This window comes from Rattus rattus, chromosome 18, assembly GCF_011064425.1.
Source record: "Rattus rattus isolate New Zealand chromosome 18, Rrattus_CSIRO_v1, whole genome shotgun sequence".
NCBI classification, from domain to species: Eukaryota; Metazoa; Chordata; class Mammalia; order Rodentia; family Muridae; genus Rattus; species Rattus rattus.
This window is the reverse complement of record NC_046171.1, coordinates 652146-678400: the sequence shown is the minus strand read 5'-3', so window position 1 is coordinate 678400 and position 26255 is coordinate 652146. Positions and strand designations below refer to the sequence as shown.

The window sequence follows — 26255 nt, the reverse complement described above, 5'->3', positions numbered from 1 at the left end:
TTAAGAGAGTTTTTAAAGATTAAAACAAGACAAAAAGTGCAGTAGAGACACAGCCTTACTGCCTGTCTGGCCCTTTACAGAAGAAATATGCAGTCTTTATCTAAAGGATTAAAAAATAAAATATAAATACAAGGTCTATACGTATCTCTCCAGAGTGCTGTATGTTTAAGCAAAGTAGGATCTTTCACATTTTTTAAAAAATATTTTTAATTGTTAAAAGTTGTAAAATAACTGTCGTGTCAAAATTACTTAAGTAACTTGGGTTTGCTAGGTCAGATGGACAGCTCTGCAAAGATGAAAGCTGTCGGTGTCTCTGCTATGCAGTGTTCATGTAGCTGCCGTGTAGGGTAGAAAGTGTTTCTCGCATGGTAAATTCCGTGCGCGTTCAAATCCATACGGCTCCCATGCGGCTGCCAGTGTCACCCTTAACTCATGTGCCTGAGAGTGACCGGTTGTGAACGGATGCCGAGCTCTGTGGGTGAAGGTTCCTTTTATACCGTGTGAGGTACCAGGAGAGAACAGACACGTGTGCTTTCTCTACCCACATAGTCCACGTCAGTAATACTCCTGACAGTTCTTCTGCAAAGCACTCCACACGGGGACCCGGGGCTGGGAGGCAGTGACAAGTATCCTGGAGTCTGGCAGCGTCTGTCTGTCTGGAGCAGTGTTAGGACTGTGGGGTTGCTGGGCCAGCATCACTGTTGGCTCCTAAGCGACAGAGGTGCCATGTGCTGTGTGCTGTGCATATATACTCATGTATGTGTCCCTGTGCATCTGTGTATATTTGTATAAGCTTACACATGCAAGTTGTGGATGTATGTCTTGTGTGTGTGTGTGTGTATGTATATGTATTGTATGTAAGTTATGGATGTGTGACTTGTGTGTGTGTGTGTGTGTGTGTGTGTATTGTATGTAAGTTATGGACGGGTGACTTGTGTGTGTGTGTGTGTGTGTATGTATGTATATGTATTGTATGTGAGTTATGGACGGGTGACTTTGTGTGTGTGTGTGTGTGTGTGTGTGTGTATGTATATGTATTGTATGTGAGTTATGGACGGGTGGCGTGTGTGTGTGTGTGTGTGTGTGTGTGTGTGTGTGTGTGTGTGTGTATTGTATATATTTGTATATACATGTCTGTGGGACATGGGCCTGCCAGTCAGAGTGCTGTCATAGGCCGGGCTGGTTTTGTGTGTTAGAGCCCAGGGCATGATGGAACACAGAGGAGCTAGTGTCTCCCTCAATCCTTGAGCACCCTTCATCAATGACCATGATCTACACTCTCGAATGAACCAGGTCAGCACTGGTCCCAAGCACATGACTGAAAGGAGGAGGAGGCACCTGAGAGACTGTGTCTGAAGGTGGACTTGTCCTGGGGACTCTGGCCAGCTGAGCTCACAGTTCCCTGGCATGTTCATGACCCCTCGTCACCCACGATCACCCCGTCCGCATCGCACTTTGCGGCTCCCCACTTTTGTTTGTTTTAACCCCCAGCTCTTACTCCGCAAACCCACTCCACCATCGATGCATTCATTCCTGCTGTAGGAGTTTTCATTGAGACGGGACTTTGATGTTTGCGGCAGGAGACTGTTTTCCCAGAAAGGTTCGCAGGTGCTGCGTTTCTCTCCTTCCCACCCTGTGCTTTGAGGGTTAACTGTCACGTGCCACTCTCTGGGTGGTAAGTGAGGGAATCATTGTGTGTTTGGGTCCCATTCAACCCAGTTCTGCCTAATCCTGAGGCTTGATGAATGAGCGGAGGAGCAGTCGGTCCCTTGCATCCTGCCGGCAGGGGTGGCTGTCGCCTCAGCCTCAGCCTTATGCCCTGAAATAATCCTCTGTGTTATTGCTGAGTGACCAAGGGACGCAGAATGAGCTTGGGACTAGCAGGGGCTGGCAGCCACTTGTCGGTCCCTATGGCATCACCGGGCTTGGGGACTTTGACTTCGGGTGCCTTCTTCAGCATCGTGGGGCGTCGGTATAAGAGGAGGCGCAAGAAGCGCTCGGAAAGGAAAGGTAATTACTTGGACACGTAGGTGGAGTCTGCACGCCACACCATAGCGCCTTCTGGGGTGGGCTGCCTGTGGCTCAGCCTTCCCATGCTGGCCGCTTCTCTGTTCCGTGTTGACTTGACTGCCTCTCTCGCGCTGATACTTTATGGAATTTGATAGGGCACGCTGACAATGGAAGCTTTGAAGATGCCTTTGTAAGTGTGAGCAGGGGTCCTTTCAGCCTCGGTCTGCAGGGTGCTGTTGGAAGGGTGTTTGTGGAGCTGTGGAAGTTTGACGCGTTAGCATTACAAGGCTTCTCTGTACAGAGGTGATTCGTAAGGACCGCTGGACCGCTCGCTCGCTCTTGCTGCTGCTCGCCATCCGTGCCTCTTTTGCCCTAAATGTGCTTATTACACTGGGAGGGCAAGACCATAGCTGTTACTGTGGAAATACTTTCCTTCCGCGAAGCAGGGATAAGCCCTTCACAGTCAGCGCCTGGCTTATTTCAGTACTTAATTCCACTCTGTTTTAAGACATTAAAGTCCATAGATGTTTCTTTTTTTAAACAAGGATTCAAAAGTTTTCGTAGTAGTAAAAACATCATGTGCCCTCCAGGGCACAGACAGCGTCCACTACTATAAAAATTGCAAACCATTAGCTTTTCATATAAGCTATCAACAGTCACCGTCTTCATATAATTGGAAATATTATACTACCACTCTGTAGCCAGCAGTGGTAATGCCTCGGGAAACAAAATGAGCTAGAGTTTTTTTAAAGGATGAAGAAGACATCGATTTTAGAGCCAGCAGTCTTTGTAGTTTGTTCAGTGTAAAACAGGAGTGCTTGATAGAACATTGGGGTATATCAGAAGGACATCACGGTCCCTACGTCCTAGTGGGCAAAGTGCGTGTGCAGTTTTTACTACCATATAGATAGAACAAAGGGAAGCTCAAACCCGATTTATTTCCTCCTTGCTCTCCTCTTAGAAGAGTCCAATCCTGCTTGCCTTTGTACCTTCAGTCGAGTTTTGTAAGATAGGAAGTCACAATGCCAGTCAAGAGCACAGAAGCAAAAGTATGGGGAGTGCTGGTCCATTAGCCCAGTTTAGAAATGCCACTTGTTCTGCAGACCCTCAGCCTGAGCCACCTAGCTGGGAGAATGTTGGCACATCCCAGCCTAGTTTTGACCACAGTCTTTGGATTCCCTGCAGTCCCAGCTCGGGGAACCTTCCTAAGTACTGTGGAGCTGTGTCAGCTGCAGGGAAAGCTCTGCTGTGAGATGCCTTCTTGGGACTCGCATCTTAAAGAGTAGAGCATCACCCAGCTACAGCTAGGCCTGTAGAGGATGGTACTTTGCCTCCGGCCAGGCTTCTAAATCAGCTCACTGAGCAGCGTGACTGTGTATAGTAGCACATGCTCTTGGTGGTTTATAATACGTCTGTGAAACTGAAGAAGCAAACACGTCTAAAACCATGGAAGCTGCGAAGGCTGGACATATAGTTACACCAAAGTTACTTAAGATCGGAAGTGTGAGCTTTTGAAATACTTTAAGATCGTGTGTAATGAATTGTGTTTTTCTAAGACCAGGATAATACATGCTTTTAGGGAGAAGCTGTGGCAGGACAAAATGGCAGGTGACGTTAAGATTCCACATTGTACCTTTACAGGTTGTTACGAATGTTTTTTTTTTTTTTTTGGTTCTTTTTTTCGGAACTGGGGACCGAACCCAGGGCCTTGCGCTTCCTAGGCAAGCGCTCTACCACTGAGCTAAATCCCCAACCATGTTACGAATGTTTTAAAGAGATGGATGTGTATTGGGCTTTGTATGTTTAGGAGGGCAATCATATCTTATCAATTGGGCCAAAAAAAAAAAAAACATGCTTTTGAATTTTCAGTTCTGTGGTGAAACTGTAGCGGCAAGCTGCTTGTTGAACTGTGACAATACATTTTCAGTGATTTTTCTCCCTCCCTCCTTCATTTACTGTGTGGCTGCTCTGCCCCCCACAGGACAAACAGTGGTTAGCTTGTGTGCAGCTCAGGAGGAGCCACCAGCACAGCAGAAAGTCTCATGAGAAGGAAAGCTGTTTAGTCCTGGTGCTGACCAGGCAGATGCTTCTGACAAGGCCTGAGAGGAGCCTTTGGCATGGTCAGACTGTAAGACCCAGTAACGTCTGATCAGGAGTCAGTTGCCAGCCACCATGTAGGTGATGGGTGGGGTGAGCCGAAATTCAGAGGTGCTCCTTTGCCAGATTCCCTCACGGTCACCACCACATTGTATCGTAAGGTTCCATGTCTGTGTCCCGTCCTTTTGCTTCCTCTCTGAGTCTTTCGTTTGTCCCAAACGTGAGAGCATCTTTAGTCTGCTCCCAGCTCTTCTGCACATATCCAAAGATGCCTTGATCTGAAGCCTCTTCTGCCTGGTTTCCAGGGTGGAGAAATGAGGGGGGGTTGGGCACATTATAGAGGAGACTCCAGCTCAGCAGAGGCACGTACTCTGAGTGCTGACGGAAAATAATCCCGAGACTCAGAGCATCCTTCCCTGCTCACTGTGAAGAGGACAGCTGGCCATGAGTGACCCCGAGATGCTGTCAAGGAGTCTTCCCCTTAGTCTCAGCTTGAGTTCGGACAGAGGGGATCTTTTTGAGAGATGAAGAACAAGGCAAGGGTTGCAGTGTGGGGTGGAGTGCCACTAACCCGTCTCTGTATCTGCCCACCTGTCTTAACAAGGGCGCACAGGGAGCTTCTGCATCCCGGCATCAGAGCTTTATATGCACCGCACAGGAGTGGACACAGGGTTTCAGTAGTAACAATGGTGCCCTTGACTGTCAGGCTGAAGGCTTGTTCTGGGACGGCCATATGAAATCTTGTGTGTGACGTCAGCTATGAGAGGGGCCTCAAGTGTAGAAAGTCGCCACCGACAACTTTCCCCACACGTACAAGTACACACACACGCACACACACACACACACACACACACACACACACACGCGCACACACACACACACACACGTGGGTAGAGAGCGCAGATTTTCTGGAATGTGCTGTGGCAGAGATGATGTATGTCTCATTGCATTTGCGAAGCTGACAGCTTCAAGGCACAAGGGAGGGCCTTGATGGCAGGGCAGGAGCTCCTCTCAGAGAGGACGCATCCGTGGCAGCAACACATTCCAGTTTAGCAACTGAAATACTGAGTCACACTTGGAATGTTACAGAGATTGGGTCCAGAATAAATCTCAGTAATGCCAGTTCCCAGTGTAAATGCTAATATTGAAAATGCAGTTTTAGAAACATTTTCTGTGGCTTTGCTCTGTTTAGTTGTCCCGTGGGAAGGAGAACTAATTAAATATAAGCAGAATATTCTGGATTTTATGTGTCTAATATTCATACTTGTTAAAATTTTCCTGAATATAGCTTTAACTTATTGTGAGGTTTTAAACTACATGCTAAGTATTTTATACTCTGTTTTATCATTTGGTTACGGTAAATGTTCTTCCTAAAGAGAATGGGCTGGATTTGGTTTCTCTAACTACACAGGTGGAACTCGGGTTTATTACCTCATTTTGGGTCATTATGCTCATAAATTTAAGCTCCATTTACATGTGTATCTGGAACATAACCGAAAACAAGTTGAAGTGTGATGCAAATGCATTTATTTAGGGATTATTGGAATTTTCCTGAGATAATCAGCCAGAGTCAGGGATCTTGAGGTCACGTGGCAGGTACAGCCGTCTGGGTCTGCTGACTGTGGTCAGCACTGTCCAGGGTTCTATCACCATCAATTTCCTAACTCACCAAAAATAGTCACAGGCCAGGGGCATGAAGAAGCGCGACTGCAGGCTCTGCTGGCCTGGCGTCTTGCTGAAATCTATTTAAATTGACAGGAGCACTCACTGTATGCAGGCCATTTGGGCGCTAAATCTCAAGGTCCCACTCAGTGTGGCCTGCAACCCCCCCCACACACTCTCTCCATGAGGAAGGTGTGCCACTGATCAAGCCGGTCAGACTCCAGCACCCCCACCAGCCACCACCCTGTATACCTCAGACTCTGACTGGTATCTGCAAGAGAGAGACCTGAACAGCAGAGATATGCCCTTCAGCGAAGATAAAGGAAAGGTACCTGGAACACACTGTTTAAACTGTGTCCGACCCTGCCTTTCCCTTTGATCCTTTCCGCTTAGAACCCGTTCCAGGCTAAGGACCTCAGTTTGCAGCCAAACACTGTCAAGTGTGTATAGACTTGGCACACAAGAAGCAGACATGGCTGATGTGGTCTCCCAAGGCACCTTGGTCCAGTGAGCACAGATGTGATCAGGAATGAGGGCGCCCTGATTGCAGACCCACCTCCGTGTGCCCTGGGAAATGCTGGGGTTTATGTCACAGACAGAGACCAAGCTCTGAGCTCTTCATGGGGTTTGTAGGCTGCCGGCTGGGCAGGTGCCACAGATGAGATGCCGCTTACGTGTGGGGATCTGGGGCGCCCAGAGGAGATGCTGGCCCTGGGCTTCCGAGGCCATTAGTACCTGCGGTTCCATCTCGGCAATAAGCATGTGTGGCATCTCCTGGGGAGGGAAGTCACAGGTGTAGATGGCACGATGAGGAAAGCGGAGGTGGTGGGGCACTGGGACTCTGGCCCTCACTATGGTCACCCCATACTTGCCCGTTCTATACGGCGCTGTTGATCGTGCTGCTACCCGACGTTCCTGATCAACTCCACTGGTGCTCAGCCACACTGAGCCACACAGCCCCAGCTGCGCGTGTCAAGGCACAGGGGGGAGTGTTTACTTACTTAGTGTGGCCAGTCGGCATTTGGACAAATATTCAGGAAATATTTCAAAATGGGAATAATTGATGAAACCCGTGTTTTCTCTTTTGGTAAAGGGTGGTGTGTAGCTGTTTTAACCATGAGCAGTGTAGAAACAGCAGGCACCATCCCAAACACAGCTAAGCACCCCAGGAGTTCCTTGGTCCTCCCCGCACTGAGTGGGTTACCTTGAGGAGACAACTGAAGCAGTTACGTGACAGTGGGGAGTTGGGGGTCGCTACTGTGGCTGTGCAGGCTAACAGTGCACCCCTGTATCTAGCGCACACATTGCGAGGAGTTGAACAGAGCTAGGAAGAGCAGAAGCAGAGCTCAGCCCATCCTCACTGGGCTGGCAGGTACTAGAAGACAGTTAAGGAGATGAAGCCTGCTTTACTCACGTGGTCTTCAGCCATGCAAGGAGGGAGACAGACAGACAGTCAGCAAGCCACAGACCCACCCTGCCTGGAGCGGGAGCAGCACCTGCATGGGATGGTGACGGATGTCTCTCTGAGTAGGTGTTTTGACCTGGCCTTGTTCTGAGAGGAGACGAGAGCCCTGCAATAATTTGGGAGAAAGCATTGCGGATCCCCACTTGGAGAAACCACATCCAGGCGTCTAAGGGAACCTGGTATTAAACCAGTGAAAAAGAACCAGAAGCCATTGATGGGAGGTGCTTGGAGACCAAAGAAAGGTAGATGGGGGATGTCAGGCGATGTGCTTTATGAGAGACAGGCAGACGGAAGTGTGGTGAGGGCGGCCAGAGGGGTGGTGCGTGCCCACTCCTTGAGGCAGAGCAAGGATGATTGTTGAGTATTCATCCAGACAGCTTTCATTCAGAGTGAACCTGTGTTTGTATCCAGCTAAAGTCTAAGGTGCCAGCACATCCCTGGTACTGATCGTGAGGAGGAAATGATACAGCAAAATAGGTCAGCGTGGCTCAGAGGCGTCATAGCAGTTGTCACTCAAGATGATACATTAAGTCAGGCTGAGTGGCCCAGCCTGGGACAGCAGCACAGCCAACAGCCCATGAGGAGAGGCTCTGGTGGGCCATGATGGGGCACACTGGGATGTGTGTGAGCCTGGGGGCTTGTGCTTCAGGGTATTTCTGGTTTACAAAGAGGCCACCCTGGAGGGCAGAGGCCTCTAAGCTGGACTTTGAGAGAACTGGCAGTACAAGATGTGGCAGGCATGAGAAGGAAAAGTCCTGGGTGGACTGTAGATGGTGGTCTGCCTTAAGCATCTGCTGCATGTGGGTGGGACCCTCAAGATGACGCAGGTTTATACACATTTGTGTTGGTCCAGTTTCTACCTAAGTGAGCACTTGAAGTCCCTTGGAGAGGCCAGCCCTTGCAGGGTCACTCCTTTCTCAGCGTCCTCCTCTGCACTCGCCCCTGTCAGGTTTTGCCCATCAGTAGCTGAGCCTCTCCACACAATTGACCTGTGACTGACCCACCAATGACTCACCTGCTACCTGGGTGGGAGACTTTTAATGGAAGGAGCGAGACCTGCACCCTACCACTACTCTCCTTCCCGTGTTTTCTGTTACCTTTGCTGTTTGTCTCTACCCTTACCGGGTGTCCTAACCTGCACCAGGTCCTCCTGAGCTGATGGAGTGTGGTGGTGCGCTCAGCTGCTGCCCTCGGCTCTTTGTCTCCTGCCCCATGGGTTACCAGTGTTGACATTCCACTCAGCATGAGGAGTGCTGTGCCTAGCTACCCTGGCTGTAGTTTCTCCACCTGCGTTGTACTGTACACACACACCTGCTGAGATGCTGTGTCCAGTCCTTACTCGCTCACACAGCCCGCCACCACCTCCTCAGTACGTATGGACTCTGCAGGAGTTAGCTGAGCATCATGGTACGTGGGTGGCTTTCTAGAAAGGAAAGCTGAATATTTCTGGAAACCTTAATGGTGTCATTTCGCTAGGTGATATCAAAAGCAAAATACCAGTCATGAAGGGCTTTTCATTTTCTGACGCGCTTGCTTAACCTGTTAAATTGCCGCTTGTTTCCCTTTAGGCGTTGGGAGACATTTGTATCTCAGGAACCGTTTTAAATAATCAAATCATCACTTAGGTGTTTTGTTTTGCTGCTACGGCTATAATATTATCCTCGAGTCGCGCTTACTGCTTGCGTATGTGAAGACTCAACACAAATAGTCTTTCAAAACTCTGGTTTTAAAGTTTTGGTTCATATGAAAACATCACCAACGGTAGTCACAAAGAACACATGAAGGTCTTCTCAAAATCTGTATTTTCTTGAGGAAAGATGGAAATTGATTAAATCCATAACAGGTATTAGTAAGTTTATTTGCCACTTAACCTTTGTGTAGTGTGTGCGTGTAGAGGCAGGATCCATGGTGTCTTCTTTTATTAGGCTCCACTGTTTTTGTTTTTTTGAGACAGGGTCACTCACTGAACTAGGAGCTCATCCATTTAGTTAGCTCCAGGGATCCGCCCATCCCCACTCCCCCGGCACTGAAGTTAGGAACTGCTGCATCTAGTTTTTGTGTGAGTGCCAGGGATACAGACTTGTGCCTCTGAGTGTATTTACTGACAGAAGTGCTTCCTAGCACTCACGTTTGCCAGTCACCTTTATCTGTAATTGCTTTAGTATTCTTAGGGATAACATTTTCACTAGCCCAGAAGAAAAGATTCAGGTTCTGGAATGTCTTTGATATAAGGAAGCCATGTAGGCATGCCCCCCCTTCCCTTTTATCCTAGAATATCTGTTTGTTAAAGGGAGAGGGACCTCCCTTTAACAGCACCTCACCATTTTGGGAAGACAGGCCTGCTTCAGAGGTTAATAGAGATGTTAATACAAACTTTTGTGTTTTTGTTTTGCAACATAAGGGACTATAAAAAGATACATAACAGGGCTGGAGAGTTGGCTCAGCGGTTAAGAGCACTGACTGCTGGGGTTGGGGATTTAGCTCAGTGGTAGAGCGCTTGCCTAGCAAGCTCAAGGCCCTGGGTTGGGTCCCCAGCTCCGAAAAAAAGAAAAAAAAAGAGCACTGACTGCTCTTCCAGAGGCCCTGAGATCAATTCCCAGCAACCACATGGTGGCTCACAACCGTCTGTAATGGGATCCAAGGCCCTCTTCTGGTGCATCTGAAGACAGCTACAGTGTACTCACACATAAATAAAATAATAAATAAATCCTTTAACAAAAAGACACATAACAAGAATCATTCATTGCCAATTTAATCACAGTAGTGCTTGTTAAGTGGTAGGGACGGTGCAGACGAGTGGCATGCATCGAGGGAAAGCTCACTCGGGCATGACGGTTAACCCTCCATCTTTGCCAAGCGTTGTTTCTGAACGTGTTGTGTTCTAATGCTGGGCTTTTCATTCTATCCTGGGCATTCAGCCCTGTGAGCTGAGGCCCTTTCGGGGGCAGGGCTCTTGTGTCCCACCTGGAATGCTCCCCACAGGTCACTGCGCTCTTTCAGAGTTGCATGGCTGTTCTTACCTTCCCTTTTTTTGCACTGCCGTTAGAAAGACCTTGACTGTAGCTGCTAGAGAAGCAGTCAGAATGGTAGCTGGGGCTCCATTCATGAGTCAAATACAGGTCTCTGCTGATGCTGACTGAGTCAAAAGGTCTTCGCACAGCTACCTCCTAGCTTTAGTTTACCCCTCCCCCGCCCGCCCCTGGAGGCATGGTGAAAAATGAGGCAATTATTTTGAGTCAAATAAAGCCCATTTCTGGAATTCTCTTCCGTTGGGATTTTCAGTGGGGTTCTAATTCTTGTTCATAGGTGAAGCCATAAGACCTTCCTTTTGGGCCGCAAGAAGCAGCCGCGTGAGATGCTGAACCGCACTTGGCGCCTCCCTCCGTCCACTTTGCTTTATAACCTTTGGTACAAGGGTTGGCATTTGTAGGCGCCGGCTTCCACTCTGCAGGGATTCTAGCTCTTGTTCTTGCCACACAGGTCCCCCACCCACCACCAGGCACAGCACAGTTATTTCTACTGTGAGACATTTTCCGTGTCCTTTACGGAATTTCAGTGAGAGTAGGACCGTAAGGCAGCCTGTGCAAGCCAGGTGACCTCATCGGGCTGCGCTCCCATGTGCCCCGGGTCCATCTCCGCAGAAGACATCTGCAGTAAGCCAGCTCCCGCCCGACTCTGAGGAAACGTTCCTCTGAGATAGTGTAGATCCCTGTGCAGCGTGAGAATCAGTTGGTTCTCCTCAGCGCAGCTCCTGGGTTGCGTGGCCATGTCCTCTTTAGTTGTTGGACGCCTGGCTCCTCTGTACGCCCTTCCCAGAAGCGCCTTGTTCTCTGAAGCTACATCTCCTCATAGCCAGGCACGGTGGACATGTTTGCCTGTGTTTCATTCCCGCCCATGTGTCTTTGTGGCAAATGGCTTCTTTTTCACTCACATCTATTTTCTTATTGGACATTTGTTTTACCGTTGACCTTCTCATCCTTCACACACACACACACACACACACACACACACACACACACACACACACACACACACACACACACCACCCTTGCTGGCAGTGTGGTTTTCAGCTGTTTTCTCCTAACTTTTTAAGCAGGGCCTATAAGAGCAGGTTTGTTTCTAAAGTTCAGTGTATAAACTTTCCCTTTCCTGACTTTCCCCTGGCTTTTTGGGTCTGACAATTCTGCTTGGGTCCCAAGCAGTTCCCCTAAGGTTTTCCCACAAGTTTCATGGTTCTGTGTTTTGCATTTAAGTCCCCGACTCATTTAGAGATCATATTCGAGGGGCTGTGCCGAGGTTCTGGGTTGTCTCCCTCTCTCCTGGCTCCCCTGTGTGTGGAAGGGCTGTCCTCCCACTGGCCACTCCTGCACCATCGTCCAGACTGCCAGGCTCTCTGTGACCGTCTGTTCTGAGCTCTGAGTCCTGTGCGCTGCTGTCTGCCCCTTGCTGACTCTGCCCTAGCTGTCCTCTACCCCAGGGAGCTGCTTTTGCCTTCCTCCTCACCCCTTTTCCCAGGGCTGAAATCCGTGTTAATTTCTCTTCCTGGCTACTCCACAAGCCTGTCATCCCTGTAGACTGACTGTCCTCACTGTTGGAATCCTCCAGATTCTCTGCCCGATGGGTGTTTTGTTGTTTGGTTGGAACTTGCTCACGTGATTATCACGAGACTCGGGATCTTGTCCAGTTCTGCTTACCACACTCTATAAGAGAAAGGAGGACAGTGCCTTACAGCAAGTGGGGACAAGTCCAGCACCCCACTGGGCCTCGCAGCTGCTTCCCACCAAGAAGATATCTTAGTTAGGATTAACATTGCTGTGATAACAACATGATCAAAAGCAACTTGGGGGGAAAGGGTTAATCACAGTTCCATAGAGCAGTCCATAGTCCTCGGAAAAACAGTGAGGGCAGGGGGTGAGTGGGGCAGGAGCCTGGAGGCAGGAGCTGGAGCAGAGGTCATGGAGGGGTGCTGCTAACTGGCTTGCCCCCTGTGTCTTAGTCAGACAGCGTTCTTATAGAACCCAGGACCACCAGGCCAGAGGTGATGCCCTGCCCCATCAATCACTAATGAAGAACATGCCCTGCAGACTTGCCTACAGCCTGAACTTGTGGAGGCCATTTTCTTGAGGGTTCTTCCTCACTGATGACTCTAGCTTGTGTCAAGTTGGCATAAAACTCGCATGGTAGAAGGCCTCTTACTGCCCCTTCTAGGGGCTCCAGTGGCAGCAGTAGATGGCTTCCAGGAGGGGAACACAGTTGTCTCAGCCTGGTGGGAGTGAACCTTGTGACTCCCCCTCAGGCTTGGCTCATTCCACCCCTGCCTGGACTCCAGACTCCTCTTAAGAGCCCATCATGGACGGGGTCAGGCTGGGCTCTGCTGGCATAAAGTTTTTCGTGAGTTTTCCTCTCACCAGAGAGAACTGCTTTTGTCAGGATTTGTTTTCTTGTTTGGTTTTCGCTTTTATCTGTGCCCTTTGGTTTAGGCGATATACAGCTTCTTCCACCCTGAGTCAGGTTAATGAGGCTTAAGGAAATTTCAGAGCTTCTGGGCACCACCTTGGCTTGTAGGGCACAGCATGCCCTTCCTGGTCTGGTTGTTTTATTCCCCTGGTTCTGAAATCTGGGGCTCTCTGTTGTACATCCCAGAGCAGGCAGAAAAGGTGAAGTGTATTTCCTCCATCTTCTGCACATCGCGTTGGTCACCTTCCGGTCTGTTCTCCTTTCTTGTCCCCTCCCCTTCCCACTGATGCCCGTCCTCTTCCCAGCTAGCCCTGCTTCTCCTACCTTTTCAGTGTACGTGAAGCAAAGCATTTCCTTAGGACTGTTTACGGGAACATGAATGAGTCTGTTTACAGGAACATGAATGAGTCTGTTTACAGGAACATGAATTCCTTACTAGTGGCTGAAGAAAGCCTCTTTCCCTCCACCACCTGCCGTTAACTGCCTGTAAGTCCTTAGGCAGGGGAGACCCCTATGAGCCCCTCTTCATGTTATGATGGTGTTGATGGGGCCTGTCTTGTGCTTGTGATCACAGCTGCTGTGAGGTTAAGACGTAACAATTGTGTCATGCCTGGAAGCCAGCTTTCTACTCTGCCTGACTCCAGCTCTGATCCTCCCTTTTCAGTGACATTACCTGAGCGTGTATGTGTTTGTCTGTGTGTGAGTGTGTGTGTGTGTGTGTCTGTGTGTGAGTCTGTGTGTGTCTGTGAGTGTGTGTGTGGGTTTGTATGTCTGTATGTCTGTGTGTGAGTGTCTGTATGTGAGTGTGTGAGGGTGTGTGTGTGTCTGTATGTGTGAGCTTATGTGTCTGTGTATGAGTATGTCTCTGTGTGTGTCTGTGTGTGAGGGTGTGTGTATGTGTGTGTGTCTGTCTGTATGTGAGTGTGTGTATCTGGGTGTGGATGTGTGAGTATGGGTATAATTGTGTCTGTGTGTGTGTGTCTGTATGTCTGTGTGTGTGAGAGAGAGAGAGAGAGAGAGAGAGAGAGAGAGAGAGAGAGTGTGTGTGTGTGTGTGTGTGCACGCCTGTGTGTGTGTTGGGGTTGTATTTACTCTTGGTACTTGGAACAGGTATGAATCTCTGAAGTTACCACCAATCATTGCAAAAAGAAGCCTCTGTGTCCTCTGCCTGCATCAAGCCTCCTTTGAGCAAACAAGAGCTTTCTGAGAGGTTTCCGTTTTACCACATGGCCCTGGTTTCTCAGAGGTGTCTGTGTCCTGTCCTGTTAAGTCACCTACACTTATTTTCTGCCTCTGAAGTGTTATGGTCCAACCTCTGGCCATAACTTGTCTGAATGAACAACTACATCCCTGTTTCCTGAGATTACCTCTTCATTGCTAAGGGTGCCTGCCCACTATGATGTCTTCACACTCGGTACTTCACCAAATGCCCACTTTCTCCTAAAACTTTCCATGGTGGCTTGGGCTGCTGAGATGGCTCAGTAGAGGTGCTTGCTGCACAAGCCTGGGGACCTCAGTTTATTTCTGGAATCCACATAAAGGTGAAAGGAGAGAGCCAACTCTGTAAAATTACCTCCTGACCTCCCCACACACACTAAAATGTTCCACAGTGAGCACACTGTGTCACAATGTAGAGCTGTATAAAGTGTGCACCCAGATACTATTATTTCATCTATAAATACTTCAGCACGCACCTCTAACAGATAACCACTGTTTCTACACCCCTAACTATTAACAAAAGTTCCCTAGCATAGCCAGCTGTCTGGACATCTGGAGTCCTCAACTGCAAAATCTATCTGATTCATTTTAGGTTCCTATGGTACGCAGTTCTGCTTTCAACATAATAGATACTCTAAAAGTATATCTTAAGATAATGAATTAATGGGCTGGAGCGATGGCTCAGCGGTTAAGAGCACTGACTGTTCTCCCAGAGGTCCTGAGTTCAAGTCCCAGCAACCCCATGGTGGCTCACAACCATCTGTAATGGGATCCGATGCCCTCTTCTGGTGTGTCTGAAGACAGTGACAGTGTACTCATAATAAACAAACAAACAAATAAAAAGATGATGAATTAATATAAAATGTTATAGCTACCTAGAAAACTTGCACTTTTAAGATTTATATTTGTAGGTGTTTTGCCAGCATGTATGTATGTATGTATATGTACCATGTGCATGTAGTACCCATGGAGGCCACAGAGGGCATCATTTCCCCTCTGGGTGCTGGGAATCAAATCTGGGTGCTCTGAATGTCAGCCAGTGCTTATAACCATTGATCCATGTCTCCAGTCCCTTGAACAAAAGATTCTATAGAAACTCCATCAGTATCTGACACTGCATTTACCAAGGGGGACAAAGGAGAGCAAAGTTACTAACAAATAATTGTCATGAGGTCCGTATGTATTATATGTGAATGTTTTATGAGATGTATGTACTTGTTAGCATATTTAATCACCATTCTCCTAAAGACGGAATTTACTGACATTGATAAAGCAAATTTTGTTGGCGAAGCAATGTTTGTTTCAAAATTTGAAAATGTTTTTTCTCTAAATTACAACTTATCAGAAATAATCTGGAAGATGAAAACCTTGAGTTTTTTAGTGATTGGGCAACTGTATTTTTCTCCAGATCTTTTTCGAGTTTCTCCTGCCAGTGAAGCGGGAGTTGTGTGTGGCGAAGCAATCGTGTTGGATTGAATTGTGTTAGATTTAAGCTACTACACACGTTTTGCTCTCCTGTGATGTGCTGTTGGGATGCATGGAAGTGTGTGTGAAATACTTGGGTGTCTTGTTATGTGAGGTCACTTTGTCACCCATTCGTAGTTCTGTTAGGAGAGGGTAGATGGCAAAGAGCTGGAGTCTTGTTAGGTTCTCTGATTGGCTAGGACATGGCTGTTGTCAGCAGGCTATTACCTCCTTGTCTCTGTCCTAGACCCCTTAGTAGCCTTTACTCCCCGGGGGTAGAACATGAAGAGCATGAGGTTCCTGGACACTGTCCTAGGCTTCCTTTGTAGTGACCCCTTTCTTACTTCCAGTGTCCCTCTCCACATAAGACAGTTATGTCCAGGGCCTAGACTCTTTGGTGGCCCAGAACATGATGAGAGGAAGTGAAAGAAACTGAGAATTTTTCTTATCAGATAGCAGGCTCCTTACAGGTTTTTTTTTTTAAGGTTTATTTATTTTATGTATGTGAGTACTCTGTCCCTGTCTTCAGACACACTAGAAGAGAGCAATGGATCCCATTACAGATGTTTGTGAGCCACCATGAGGTTGCTGGGAATTGAACTCAGGACCTCTGGAAGAGCAGTCAGTGCTCTTGATCGCTGAGCCATCTCTCCAGCCCCCGGTTTTTTGTTTGTTTTGTTTTTCAATTGCAGCGATACGGTGGTCAGTACAGGAAGACTCCACACCTCATTTTGCTAGGACCACACACTAAACGTTGTTTCTTGCTGTCTTTCAGACAAAAGAGGTCTCCGCCAGTCAAGAAGCCCTCAAAAGCATTTTACCATGGATATAGAAGACGAAGAGAATATGAGTAAGATCTAGGCCTATCACATAGTGCCAAATAGTTCACATCCGTTAAACGTTTAGCATGTTTGTAAATGTGATCCGTAGAAGCAAACAGTTTGACACTCCCTCCGCTGGGGGCCGTTGGCAGGGGTGGGTTTCTGTCTACTAGGCAATATTTACTGTGGATATTTTCCTTACAGCCACCTATCTAGAGTTTCCATCCCTCATTCTCATCATGGGACCATCACTTTTATTCCAGAAACATGCCTCTAGGTGCCTGTCTCATAATGCCGTGTGGCTTCACGTGAAGTTGTGGTCCTTGTAATAAAGCTCTGAACTTGCGCCACTCTAAACTCAAGAAAACCTTTCCGATTGACTCAGATACCCGGTCACTGGGATAACGGTTCATAAAGCTCCCCTCAGACAGTCGCTGCTCCCGCCTTGGAGGGAAGGGAGTCCACATGAGCTTAGTCTCTGAAGACTGGACCGTGATTGGTGCTAGTGTGAGCTAAACCCTCACTGGGGCTCTTTCTGCTCTCCAGCGTCTTCCACGGGGCTGCGGGTATGGGGCCTCGGGCACACCCACCGGCGTTTTCCTCCCTTGGCGTTCTCTGTGAGTCACCAGTCACTTCCGCCCACCCTCAGTCCCAGAGAGGAGCAGGTCTAACTGGGAAGTTGTCTGGAAGAAGGCACTTTTCCAGCTCAGGTGCTCTGGTCTGAAGGAAGAACATGCAGCTGCCCATCAGAACGGCATTTTCCAGGGGGTGGCATGATGGTGAGACCCGGGCTCAGCACGCTTTCTGTGACTCAGCCTAGTGGCAGGGGCTGTCACTCTGCCACTGTTAGACACCCGGAGCCTAACAGCACTGTGTGAGGCCAGTCTGCGCCCCACTGCCATGCTGGATCTGGTAGGCCGTGCGGCAGACATTATCTACTCTGAGAATGGCCACTGGCTGGCACGAGGCAGCAGTCCAGTGCCATTTAAGCAGTGTAGCTGGCATGCTTTTGCCTGCACTAATGTGGGTACCACGCACAGTTCACTGGCTGCTTCTTAGTTCTGCTCTTGCGGTGTTTTAAGCTGTGGAGGAGTTTTGCTGGCAGATCCACCCGTCACTCTCAGCTTTGCCAGGTTTTAAATCTGCATTTCAGTTTTCCAGTGCTGTGCCAAGCCAGTACCCCCTGGGGAGTACGCGAAGGTGTCCCTACTACCGCTGGCTGGGGACTAGGTTTCGTCTCCAGCTGTGGCTATCGCCACTGAGCCTTGGGTAATTCAACTAAGGAAGTGTCCTTCCAAATAGTATTCTTATATCAAGAAACGTTGGGGTCCAGTGCAAACTTAAAAACGTCAGCCATGTGCATCTCTTGTGATTTTAAAAGCAATTAAGGTTGCACTGTGACTCACCTCACATTCTAAATGTAGCAGCGTGGTACTCGGAGAGAGTGGCTGCTTCAGCTGACCGTGGGCTCTGTCTCTAATTGGAGTGTTTTATTTTTGTTTCCCCAGGAGCATTATTTATACCATGTGATTGGTACCTTTATTTCTGAAGTAAGAGTTGAGAACGATTTCCACTTTTACAGAAAGTGCATTTTTCTCATAGTCTTGACTGTTAACTTAGTTCTGAGAGTGTTTGGCTGTTTGGCCTCACTAACGTTTGGCTAAATGCGTGTCAGAGTGCCTCGTTGCTAACGTGCATTTCTATGCTGATAATTCTGTTTACTGAGAAACGTGAACTGTGAGCAGATGTAGCGTGTGATGTTCTCCCTTTTATTAATCTCTGTCCGTCTCTGCTCTGCCTTCTCGCCTTTTGTTCCCTGAGTACCGAAAGGAGTAACCTACCGGTCTTTTGCTGGAGGATGTTATAAATGAAAATTTAGTGCCCATTCCGTTAGCTTTGTCAGCTGGGAGAAGTGGCGTGTGTGTCAGGAGTCTTCTGAGAAGACTGAGGTGTCTACTGAGAGACCCCTCCCCACCTCACACAGGAGATTTTCCATGGACTGAGCTTGTCTCCGTAGTCTTTGCTGTATCAGCCGAATCAGACTGGCAGCAACGACCAAGATGTCCACCACATTAACCTTGCCCACGGGCTCACTGAGGAACATTTGCAGAATACTCAACACAGAGAAAATCCACTGGTGTGTTGCATGGTAGAAACAGACCCCCGAAGCCACCCTAGTTACGAATATATTCATCTGTTAGGGTTTACTTCGGGTTTTAGGAGATAGTGGCTGGGGATGTGCATAAACACTGTGCAGGCCCAGTGCACAGGGCTGTAAAACTGGGCGGTAGAGGAGACTCATCCTTTCAGAAGGCCTAGTAAACCAGGGAGAACCGAGCACACCCCACGTAGAAAGGACAGTCTTTTTGCTTGGCGGGAGGTTGTGACAAGGCCACGGCCCTGGTAGCCACATGGGTCTTCTACCCCTCTGAGTGGTAAAAGAGCAGATGTACACCACCAGGCCTGACGGTTATTTCCCTTAAAGATCAAAATCGTCTTCTTTATTTTGCCCTGTAAAGTACATTTAAAAGGTGTGGCCACCAAGTTATTCTGGAAGCCTACCAGCTGTTTTTTCAGAAGGGCAGGCTTGCTGGCATGTTGTGAAATTAGGGACCACGGCCTGTCCGCTACTCCAGCACTCGGCCCCGTTCTTATGGGGCTTTTTTTTTTTTTTTTTTTTTTTTTAGCATAAAATTTATTGAAGAATCTGAAGCCAATAGTGCTGAAATAGAATGAAAGTCTTCAATGGCTGCTGCATTATTCTTCAGAACTAAGTTCCATAAAGTCACAGTGCTTTACCTTGTTACGTAAGCAGCTTTCTATGATCGACTCATAAACTAAACCAAATTATCACGTGTCGATCAGATGTTTGGAACCTCAAGAGCTGAGTCAGTTGGGAACACAGGTTTCTAAACGGCACCTCCTCTCCCGAGAAGTGCTTAAGTTTAAACACTGCTGTCTGCTCAGGTCAGTAACCTTGTGAAGGAAGCTCAGGCTGAGGGAAATGCCCGTGCGCTGGCGAACTCAGAGGCCACCTCATCAGACTTAGTGTGAGTCTTGTGGATTAGCCTAACACGTAACACATCCTGATAAGCTAGAAAGATTTAGGATGCCCTTGGCAGAGAAAATAGTTTAAAATGTTTATCTTCTCGTGCAGAAGACATCGATGAACTAAGTAGGAGAGGCAATAGGTCCGTTAATTTAAAAAAGAAAATCTCAGATGGGTTCCAGCCCCCAGCAGTTGCCTCTCTGGTCAGCGTAGGCTCCTCACGTTCGCGTTGAGGAAGGAAATATGCACACACACATCACTTACCCAGCTACAAAGAGATAAAGGAATCTATAAATTTTGCATTTACAAGATCCTGCAACGAAGGCGTTGTAAGTTACTCTTTCTGGGCACCACAGGTTCCAGCAGCACTGATGTTAAAGAAAACCGCAATCTGGACAACATGCCCCCCAAGGACAGCAGCACACCCGGGCCTGGCGAGGGTATTCCGCTCTCCAACGGGGGTGGTGGGAGCACCAGCAGGAAGCGGCCCCTGGAGGAGGGCAGCAATGGCCACTCCAAGTACCGCCTGAAGAAGCGAAGGAAAACGCCAGGGCCCGTTCTACCCAAGAACGCCCTGATGCAGCTGAACGAGATCAAACCAGGCTTACAGTACATGCTGCTGTCCCAGACGGGACCGGTGCACGCGCCTCTGTTTGTCATGTCTGTGGAGGTAAACGGGCAGGTCTTCGAAGGCTCCGGCCCTACAAAGAAGAAGGCAAAGCTGCATGCTGCTGAGAAGGCCCTGCGGTCTTTTGTCCAGTTTCCCAACGCTTCCGAGGCCCACCTGGCCATGGGAAGGACCCTCTCTGTGAACACAGACTTCACGTCTGACCAGGCGGACTTCCCCGACACGCTCTTCAATGGCTTCGAGACTCCAGACAAGTCGGAGCCACCCTTCTATGTAGGCTCCAACGGGGATGACTCCTTCAGCTCAAGCGGAGACGTTAGCCTGTCAGCCTCCCCAGTGCCTGCCAGCCTTACCCAGCCTCCTCTGCCCATCCCACCACCATTCCCACCCCCAAGTGGGAAGAACCCCGTGATGATCTTGAATGAGCTGCGCCCAGGGCTGAAGTATGACTTCCTCTCCGAGAGTGGGGAGAGCCATGCCAAGAGCTTTGTCATGTCCGTGGTGGTAGATGGCCAGTTCTTTGAGGGCTCAGGGAGAAACAAGAAGCTTGCCAAGGCCCGGGCTGCACAGTCTGCCTTGGCTACTGTCTTCAATTTGCACTTGGACCAAACACCATCTCGCCAGCCTGTCCTCAGTGAGGGTCTTCAGTTGCATTTGCCACAGGTGAGGAAAAATGTGTGCTTGCCGATGAGTGGCCATTGCCCTTAATGACGTTTCTAAGCAGCTTTTAGTCTTCACTTTTGGTTTTGATGCCTTATGTTACTAAGCCCTGAGCAGTTGCGGGTAAGTCCGGCTATGGAGTAACTCTGCCTCAGTTTCCATGGTCACTTGGTCACTGAGAATCTGAGTTAGTCTCCTGATGCTGGCTAGGGTCATGATAATACAGCAGGGATACCTCAGGACCCTCACCAGGACAGTCACAATTCCCTTTCCATTGAACCATCCCCCAAAGAGACCCTCACCCCACAACAAGCCTTTGCTGGGGAAGGGGCAGGGGGCCCAAATGCTGGAGTTTTGTCTCTGTTCGACAGGTCATTCCTTGAATCTTCATAGAGAACTCATGCCCAGAATAAGGGCTGCTGGCCAGTCTGCCGCTGAAGTCCCCATTAGGGTCAGGATTTAGATAAAGCACTACCCTAGAGCAGTGGGGAGCTGCTGGCAGGGCAGGGGTGTGGAGGGGGAGCTATTTCATAAACACTTTAGAACTGGCCAGTGGCTAGGCATCTCTACATGCCAGATTTCCTATGTGGCACCTCTGTGGGCTTCTCCCTGCTCCAACTGGATGGGGACAGCCACTCAAGTTTGTGCCCTCATAGAAAACTCACAGTAAAGAAGGGGAAATTTAGGGTAGCTCAGGATGGGTCTCTGAAGGAGGAAGAAGGGAAAGGGACTTCAGTCCTCACCAGGTCCCAGATCATTGGCTGTGCTCGGTCCTGGGAATGCTGATTTCATGCATCTGTTTTTCAGTCTTCTGTCTTAAGCCCTTTTTGTCCAAATGTTCTTTAGTGTGGAAGCAGTTGAGGTAACAAGTTAGAAAATGTGGTGGATAGGAAGGCCATTCTCCTGGGCCTCAGGTGGGGCCCTTTCTCTCTGGCCTGTCACAGCTAGAGTTGAGGTGACCATAGTTCTTGGTTTTAATTTACTGTTTTCTTTTTAAGGCAAGGTCTCATTATAAACCCTGTCTAGACTGAATGTTGCTATGTAGACGAGGCTGGTCTTGAACTCACAGAGACCCATCTGCCTCTACCTCCTGAGTGCTGGGGTTAAATCCAAATCTTGGTTTGAAAAGATTTGTTCTGCTTTGCCTAAAGCAGTCAAGTACATCTCAGGAGTGGACTTAGTGTCTTACTGATATCCTGTGACAAACAAGTACTTGTTTCCTTTTAGTCACTATTAACATCCCTCCAGAGTAACCAACTGGTTCAGTGGTTATTTTTCAAGCCAATGGTCCTATATCCCAAGTGACTTGATTTCCAGGTGTAGATTTGCTAAAATCTTTTGACCTGAGTTCAACATACCATCTGATGTGACTTGTCTTCCCTTGACGTTGACAATGACTGCCAGACCACTGAAACTATTTCAGATGCCACAGAGGGATAGCGGACAGATGGTCTGGGGCAGGTGGCCTCAACCCTGCTTTCTGTTTTGTCGTTTGGTTTTGAGACAGGGTAGTCTCTCTATCTACCCCTGATGGTCCTGGAACTCTCTATGTAGAGCAGGCTGGTCTGAAGCTTACAGAGATCTGCTGCCTCAGGCAGTGCTGAGATTAAAGGCTCAAGACACCACAGCAGGCTGGCCCTGCCTTCTTAACTGGCCACCTCCGTGGCTTTGTATGGAAGGACCGAACTCCTGACCTGGGAGGCAAGTGGCATTTGTGAGAACCTAGTCATGGTGAGGTAGGCTGGACCCCTCCGCCTCTTTATGCTGCTTACCGCTGGGTCCTGAAGAGGTCGAGCATTGATTTCTGGACCTCTCCAGAGGAAAGGATTTTTGCTCTCCAGAGCATCGATTTTTGGAGCCATTGTCTGGAAACAGTGTCCTCCTCACACCTCTGCTCAGAAGCACAACAGGCACACCCAGGGTAGCTCAGAAATGTATGCACCACGGAGGATGGAAACAGTAAGGCCTTCTCTGAGGGGACTTCCAGGACCAACCCCAGTGGCTGTGTATCAGAGGTGGGGGTGGGAGGATCACGCCCTGTGATCCAGGAAGGATGTAAGTTCTTGCTTTTCTCTGAAATACTTCTTAAAGGGCTTGGGCCCAGCATCCCTGGCCTGAGAACTGTCTGCCTTCCTGATGATTCAAGAGTGGGGCGGGGCTAAAGTCAGGTAGTGTTGGCCATACCACAACTGCGGTTCTCTGCTCCAGCAGGCGTGCCAGGGTAGTGTATAGCATCAGTATAAAGCAGGTCCTCCCCCTTGTTCATGTCGTTGAAGGTAAGTGGTTGGGATGTAGGATATTTCATTCTATTGTTTGTTTGTTTGTTTACTTATTTACTTGTTTGAGATAAGTAGCTCTGGCTGCCTTGGAACTCTCAATATAGACCAGGTTGAACATGAACTCACAAAGATCCATCCACCTGTCTCTGCCTCCCAAGTGCTGGGATTAAAGGCTCAGGCCGCTGTGCCCCGCTGCGTTTAGGATCTTATTCTTTTGTTGTGTACAGCCCCAGACACACGGGGTCAGGTCCATCAGTCCTTCTGGGAGAGTCAGAGCTACCCGTGTTCTTCAGTTGCCTGTGCTTCATGGTATATATCCCATAGGTGCCTGGCTCGGGATTCACAGGCTCAGGCTTCTGCAGGAAAGTCACTTGGAGCATACCCTTATATGAAATAAAAACCTTTAAAACTTATTTTAAAAATCCATTCTTTCACAATTTCATATATATATATGTATATATGTATATATATGTATATATATATTATCATTTCTTTTTTCCCAGTATCCTCTCTTATGCCTGCCCACTCTCGCTGAACTCCTTCTTAACAACAAGCTCCCCTCCTACCTTCATGGCTTCTTTTCTTTGTGTGTGACCCACTATGTCTAACTGGGGCTGCTTGCATGGGCGTGGGTGAGGGGTTCTTTATTTGAGCAAGGGCATTTACTAGTAGCTGCAGCACCAAGGAAAATGACTCCCACTCCCCCAGCAACTGTTAACTTCCCAAGGTTCTTTAGGGAGCCTCAAAACCACACCCTCCCTCAATACTGTGGTCACGATGTAGAGTCACCTGGGAAGGCAGTCTTATCGAAGGGCTGTCTATATGTAGGTTGGTGTAGGGCATGTCTGGGGGGTGGGGAGAATCTTGATTATATTAATGAGGGGAGAAAACCCTTTCCCTACCACGGAGCCCTAGATGGTCTAATCATAGAAAAAGCAAACCAAGCACTAGAATACATGCATTAATTCCTTGCCCTCTGCTCTTGACTGTGGATACAATGGGACCAGTTCTCTCAAGCTCTTGCTGCTATGACTTCTCTATGAGCTAAATAAACCCTGTTTCCCTTAAGCTGCCTTTGCTAGCGTATTTTATCACAGCGACAAGAAAAGACAGCAATACACCTATCCATGATAGAATGTTGGTAGACAGAGCCCAGCCCCATTTGCAGGCCTTGGGCAGGTAGCCACTAATGCTCTCCCTAAGGCAAGGCAATGGCAGCTGCCATGTCGAATCCTGAAAACGGTGTTCTTCCCTTATCACACCTCTATCTCTACAGTTGTCCGTCCCTTCTCCAGTGTTCCCTTAGTCTGTCTGGGGCTCAGCATTTACCAGGTACTCATCCCCATCACCTTACCTGTCATCACCCTCTACACTCAGCAGTGCAGGCCGCACAAAGGCATGCCTCTCAGGCGACGGGCAGCACTGGTCCTTAAGTCTAAACAAATATTACAGAGCAGCTCGACAGCATGTCTTCAGCAGAACATGAGCAACGGCTTCCTCTCAAATGGCCATGAGCTTCCTAGCCGTGGGCTTTGGACCAGGTGTACAGAGCCAGGCATGAATTCCCTCCTGTGGAGTAGGCCTCCAATTCAATTTCAAAGTGGTTGGTCACACCCATAAGTTATGCCACAGTTGCATTAGTCATCAGGCACAGGGGCCACTGATGACTTTTGTCTCTGCCCACTGCCATTGTGCATGTGCACACACACACACACACACACACACACACACACACACACACACGCACGCACACACTTGCTGGATGTGCCCGTGTGGGTTTTCTAGAGTAGAAGTGGGACTGTAAGAGTCTTTGAATTAGACAGCACGTGTTGGCACTGGGAGACCGGCTCCACCCCTGGCCCTAAATTTGGTCTCTGCTCTCCACCAGGTATTGGCAGATGCTGTCTCACGCCTGGTCCTGGGTAAGTTCAGTGACCTGACAGACAACTTTTCCTCCCCTCACGCACGAAGGAAAGTGCTCTCTGGAGTAGTGATGACCACAGGTAAGCATCAAGCACTCTGTTCAAGCTGTCTGCTGTCGGGTTTGAAAAGCATAATGCCCTCAACCTTGTGATGCCAACAGAAAGCTCCCCTTTATTCTTTCTGTGTTTATGCATCTGTCATGTACAAATATAGGAACTGTCTGTGGAAGCCATTCTTTCCTCCTTAGAGCTGGGAACACAGCTTAACCGGTAAAACACATGTTTTGCCAGTGAGGTTCCTGAGGTCAACCCCAGCAACCCCCTACCCCCAAAACAAAACAACGTACACAAAACAAAACTCTTTTCCTTCAAAATGTTGTTTTTTTAAAAAAGGATTTGTGTGTGTGTGTGTGTGTGTGTGTGTGTGCGCGCACATGCGTGCGTGCTTTGTCTATATGTATGATACACACAGTGCCCTCAGAGGCCAGAAGAAGGCATCAGATTTCCCTTGGAACTGGAGTTACAGATGTTTGTCAGCTGCCGTGTGGGTGCTGGGAACTAAACCTGAATCCTTTGTATGAGCAGCAGGCGCCATCTCTTTAGCCCCCCAAAAGTTCAACTTTTTAACGTGTCCTTTTCCCTTGGAAAAAGCATACTGTATTACCACGTGACACCATTTTGACCTGGTGTACTCTGGAAGCAACACATTATGATCTCTGACTTCTGTTAAAGCATAGACCTTTTCTGCTCCATAAGTGTCACTGCTGCCACAGCAGAGTGATTTCTATGGAGAGCAGAGGAACTCTTGTCAAATCCGAAACTCTGGACAGCGGTAAAGCTCACCTCAGAGATGAGGCTCTGAGGGCATTCCAGAAAGCAGCAAGGCTGGAAGACCCACCCAGATATGTCCAGTGGCATCCCATAGGCCAGTGGTTCAGAGGATGGGGAAGCCCATTAGTCTAAGCATATTCATTCCCATCCTCTCTCTCTCTCTTCTCCTCTCCCTTCCCTCACCCCCACACCCCACCCTCACACACTCATAAATACACCCCTCTCCTGGTCACCACCACACCCTCCCACCACAATGGACTGAAAACAGAAACACAGCCAAAGTAAGAAGAAAGATCCTGGAGTTTCCTCACGAATTTGTCATACCAGTGACAAACATGACAGGAACTTGGTGCCGTCTGTGACACCAGCGGGGTTGTTGCTGTGACTGATAGATGGTGTGGTTCGGAAAAGCCTTTTGGAAGTGGCTTGTGGGAGGAATTGTGGAACTGTTGGAGATGTGGGCCAAAGAGACCCTAGAGTGCATAAGCTCATCTTAGTGGGTGATTCTGTGGAGCTCGGAAGACCAGGCTGACCAAGAATGAGGACACATGGAAGGTTCCAGATGGGGACCCAGAGCGTGCTGGAAATTTAGGTTACACTGTAGCAAAAGGCTCATCTACAGTTGCTCGTCCCCTGTTCTTCCCATTCCGAGTGGGAGGTTTGTTACCACTGAGTGTTAGGAATGTGTAAAA

At 48.6% G+C, this 26255-nt stretch overlaps 1 protein-coding gene across 3 annotated transcripts in view; it reads left to right on the top strand.

Annotated features, from left to right (window-relative positions):
- Positions 1–26255, top strand: part of Adarb1 (adenosine deaminase RNA specific B1) — a 127444-nt gene that overhangs the window by 72656 nt on the left and 28533 nt on the right. For 2 of the 3 annotated variants that reach the window (XM_032889290.1, XM_032889289.1), the window contains exons 3-5: positions 16149–16223; positions 19600–20534; positions 24699–24813. In XM_032889290.1, the coding sequence (XP_032745181.1) occupies positions 16196–16223; positions 19600–20534; positions 24699–24813 (1078 nt within the window). In that variant the 5' untranslated portion in view covers positions 16149–16195. Of the gene's footprint in view, positions 1–16148; positions 16224–19552; positions 20535–24698; positions 24814–26255 lie in introns of those variants that run through there. The other variant, XM_032889291.1, reaches the window with a different exon arrangement.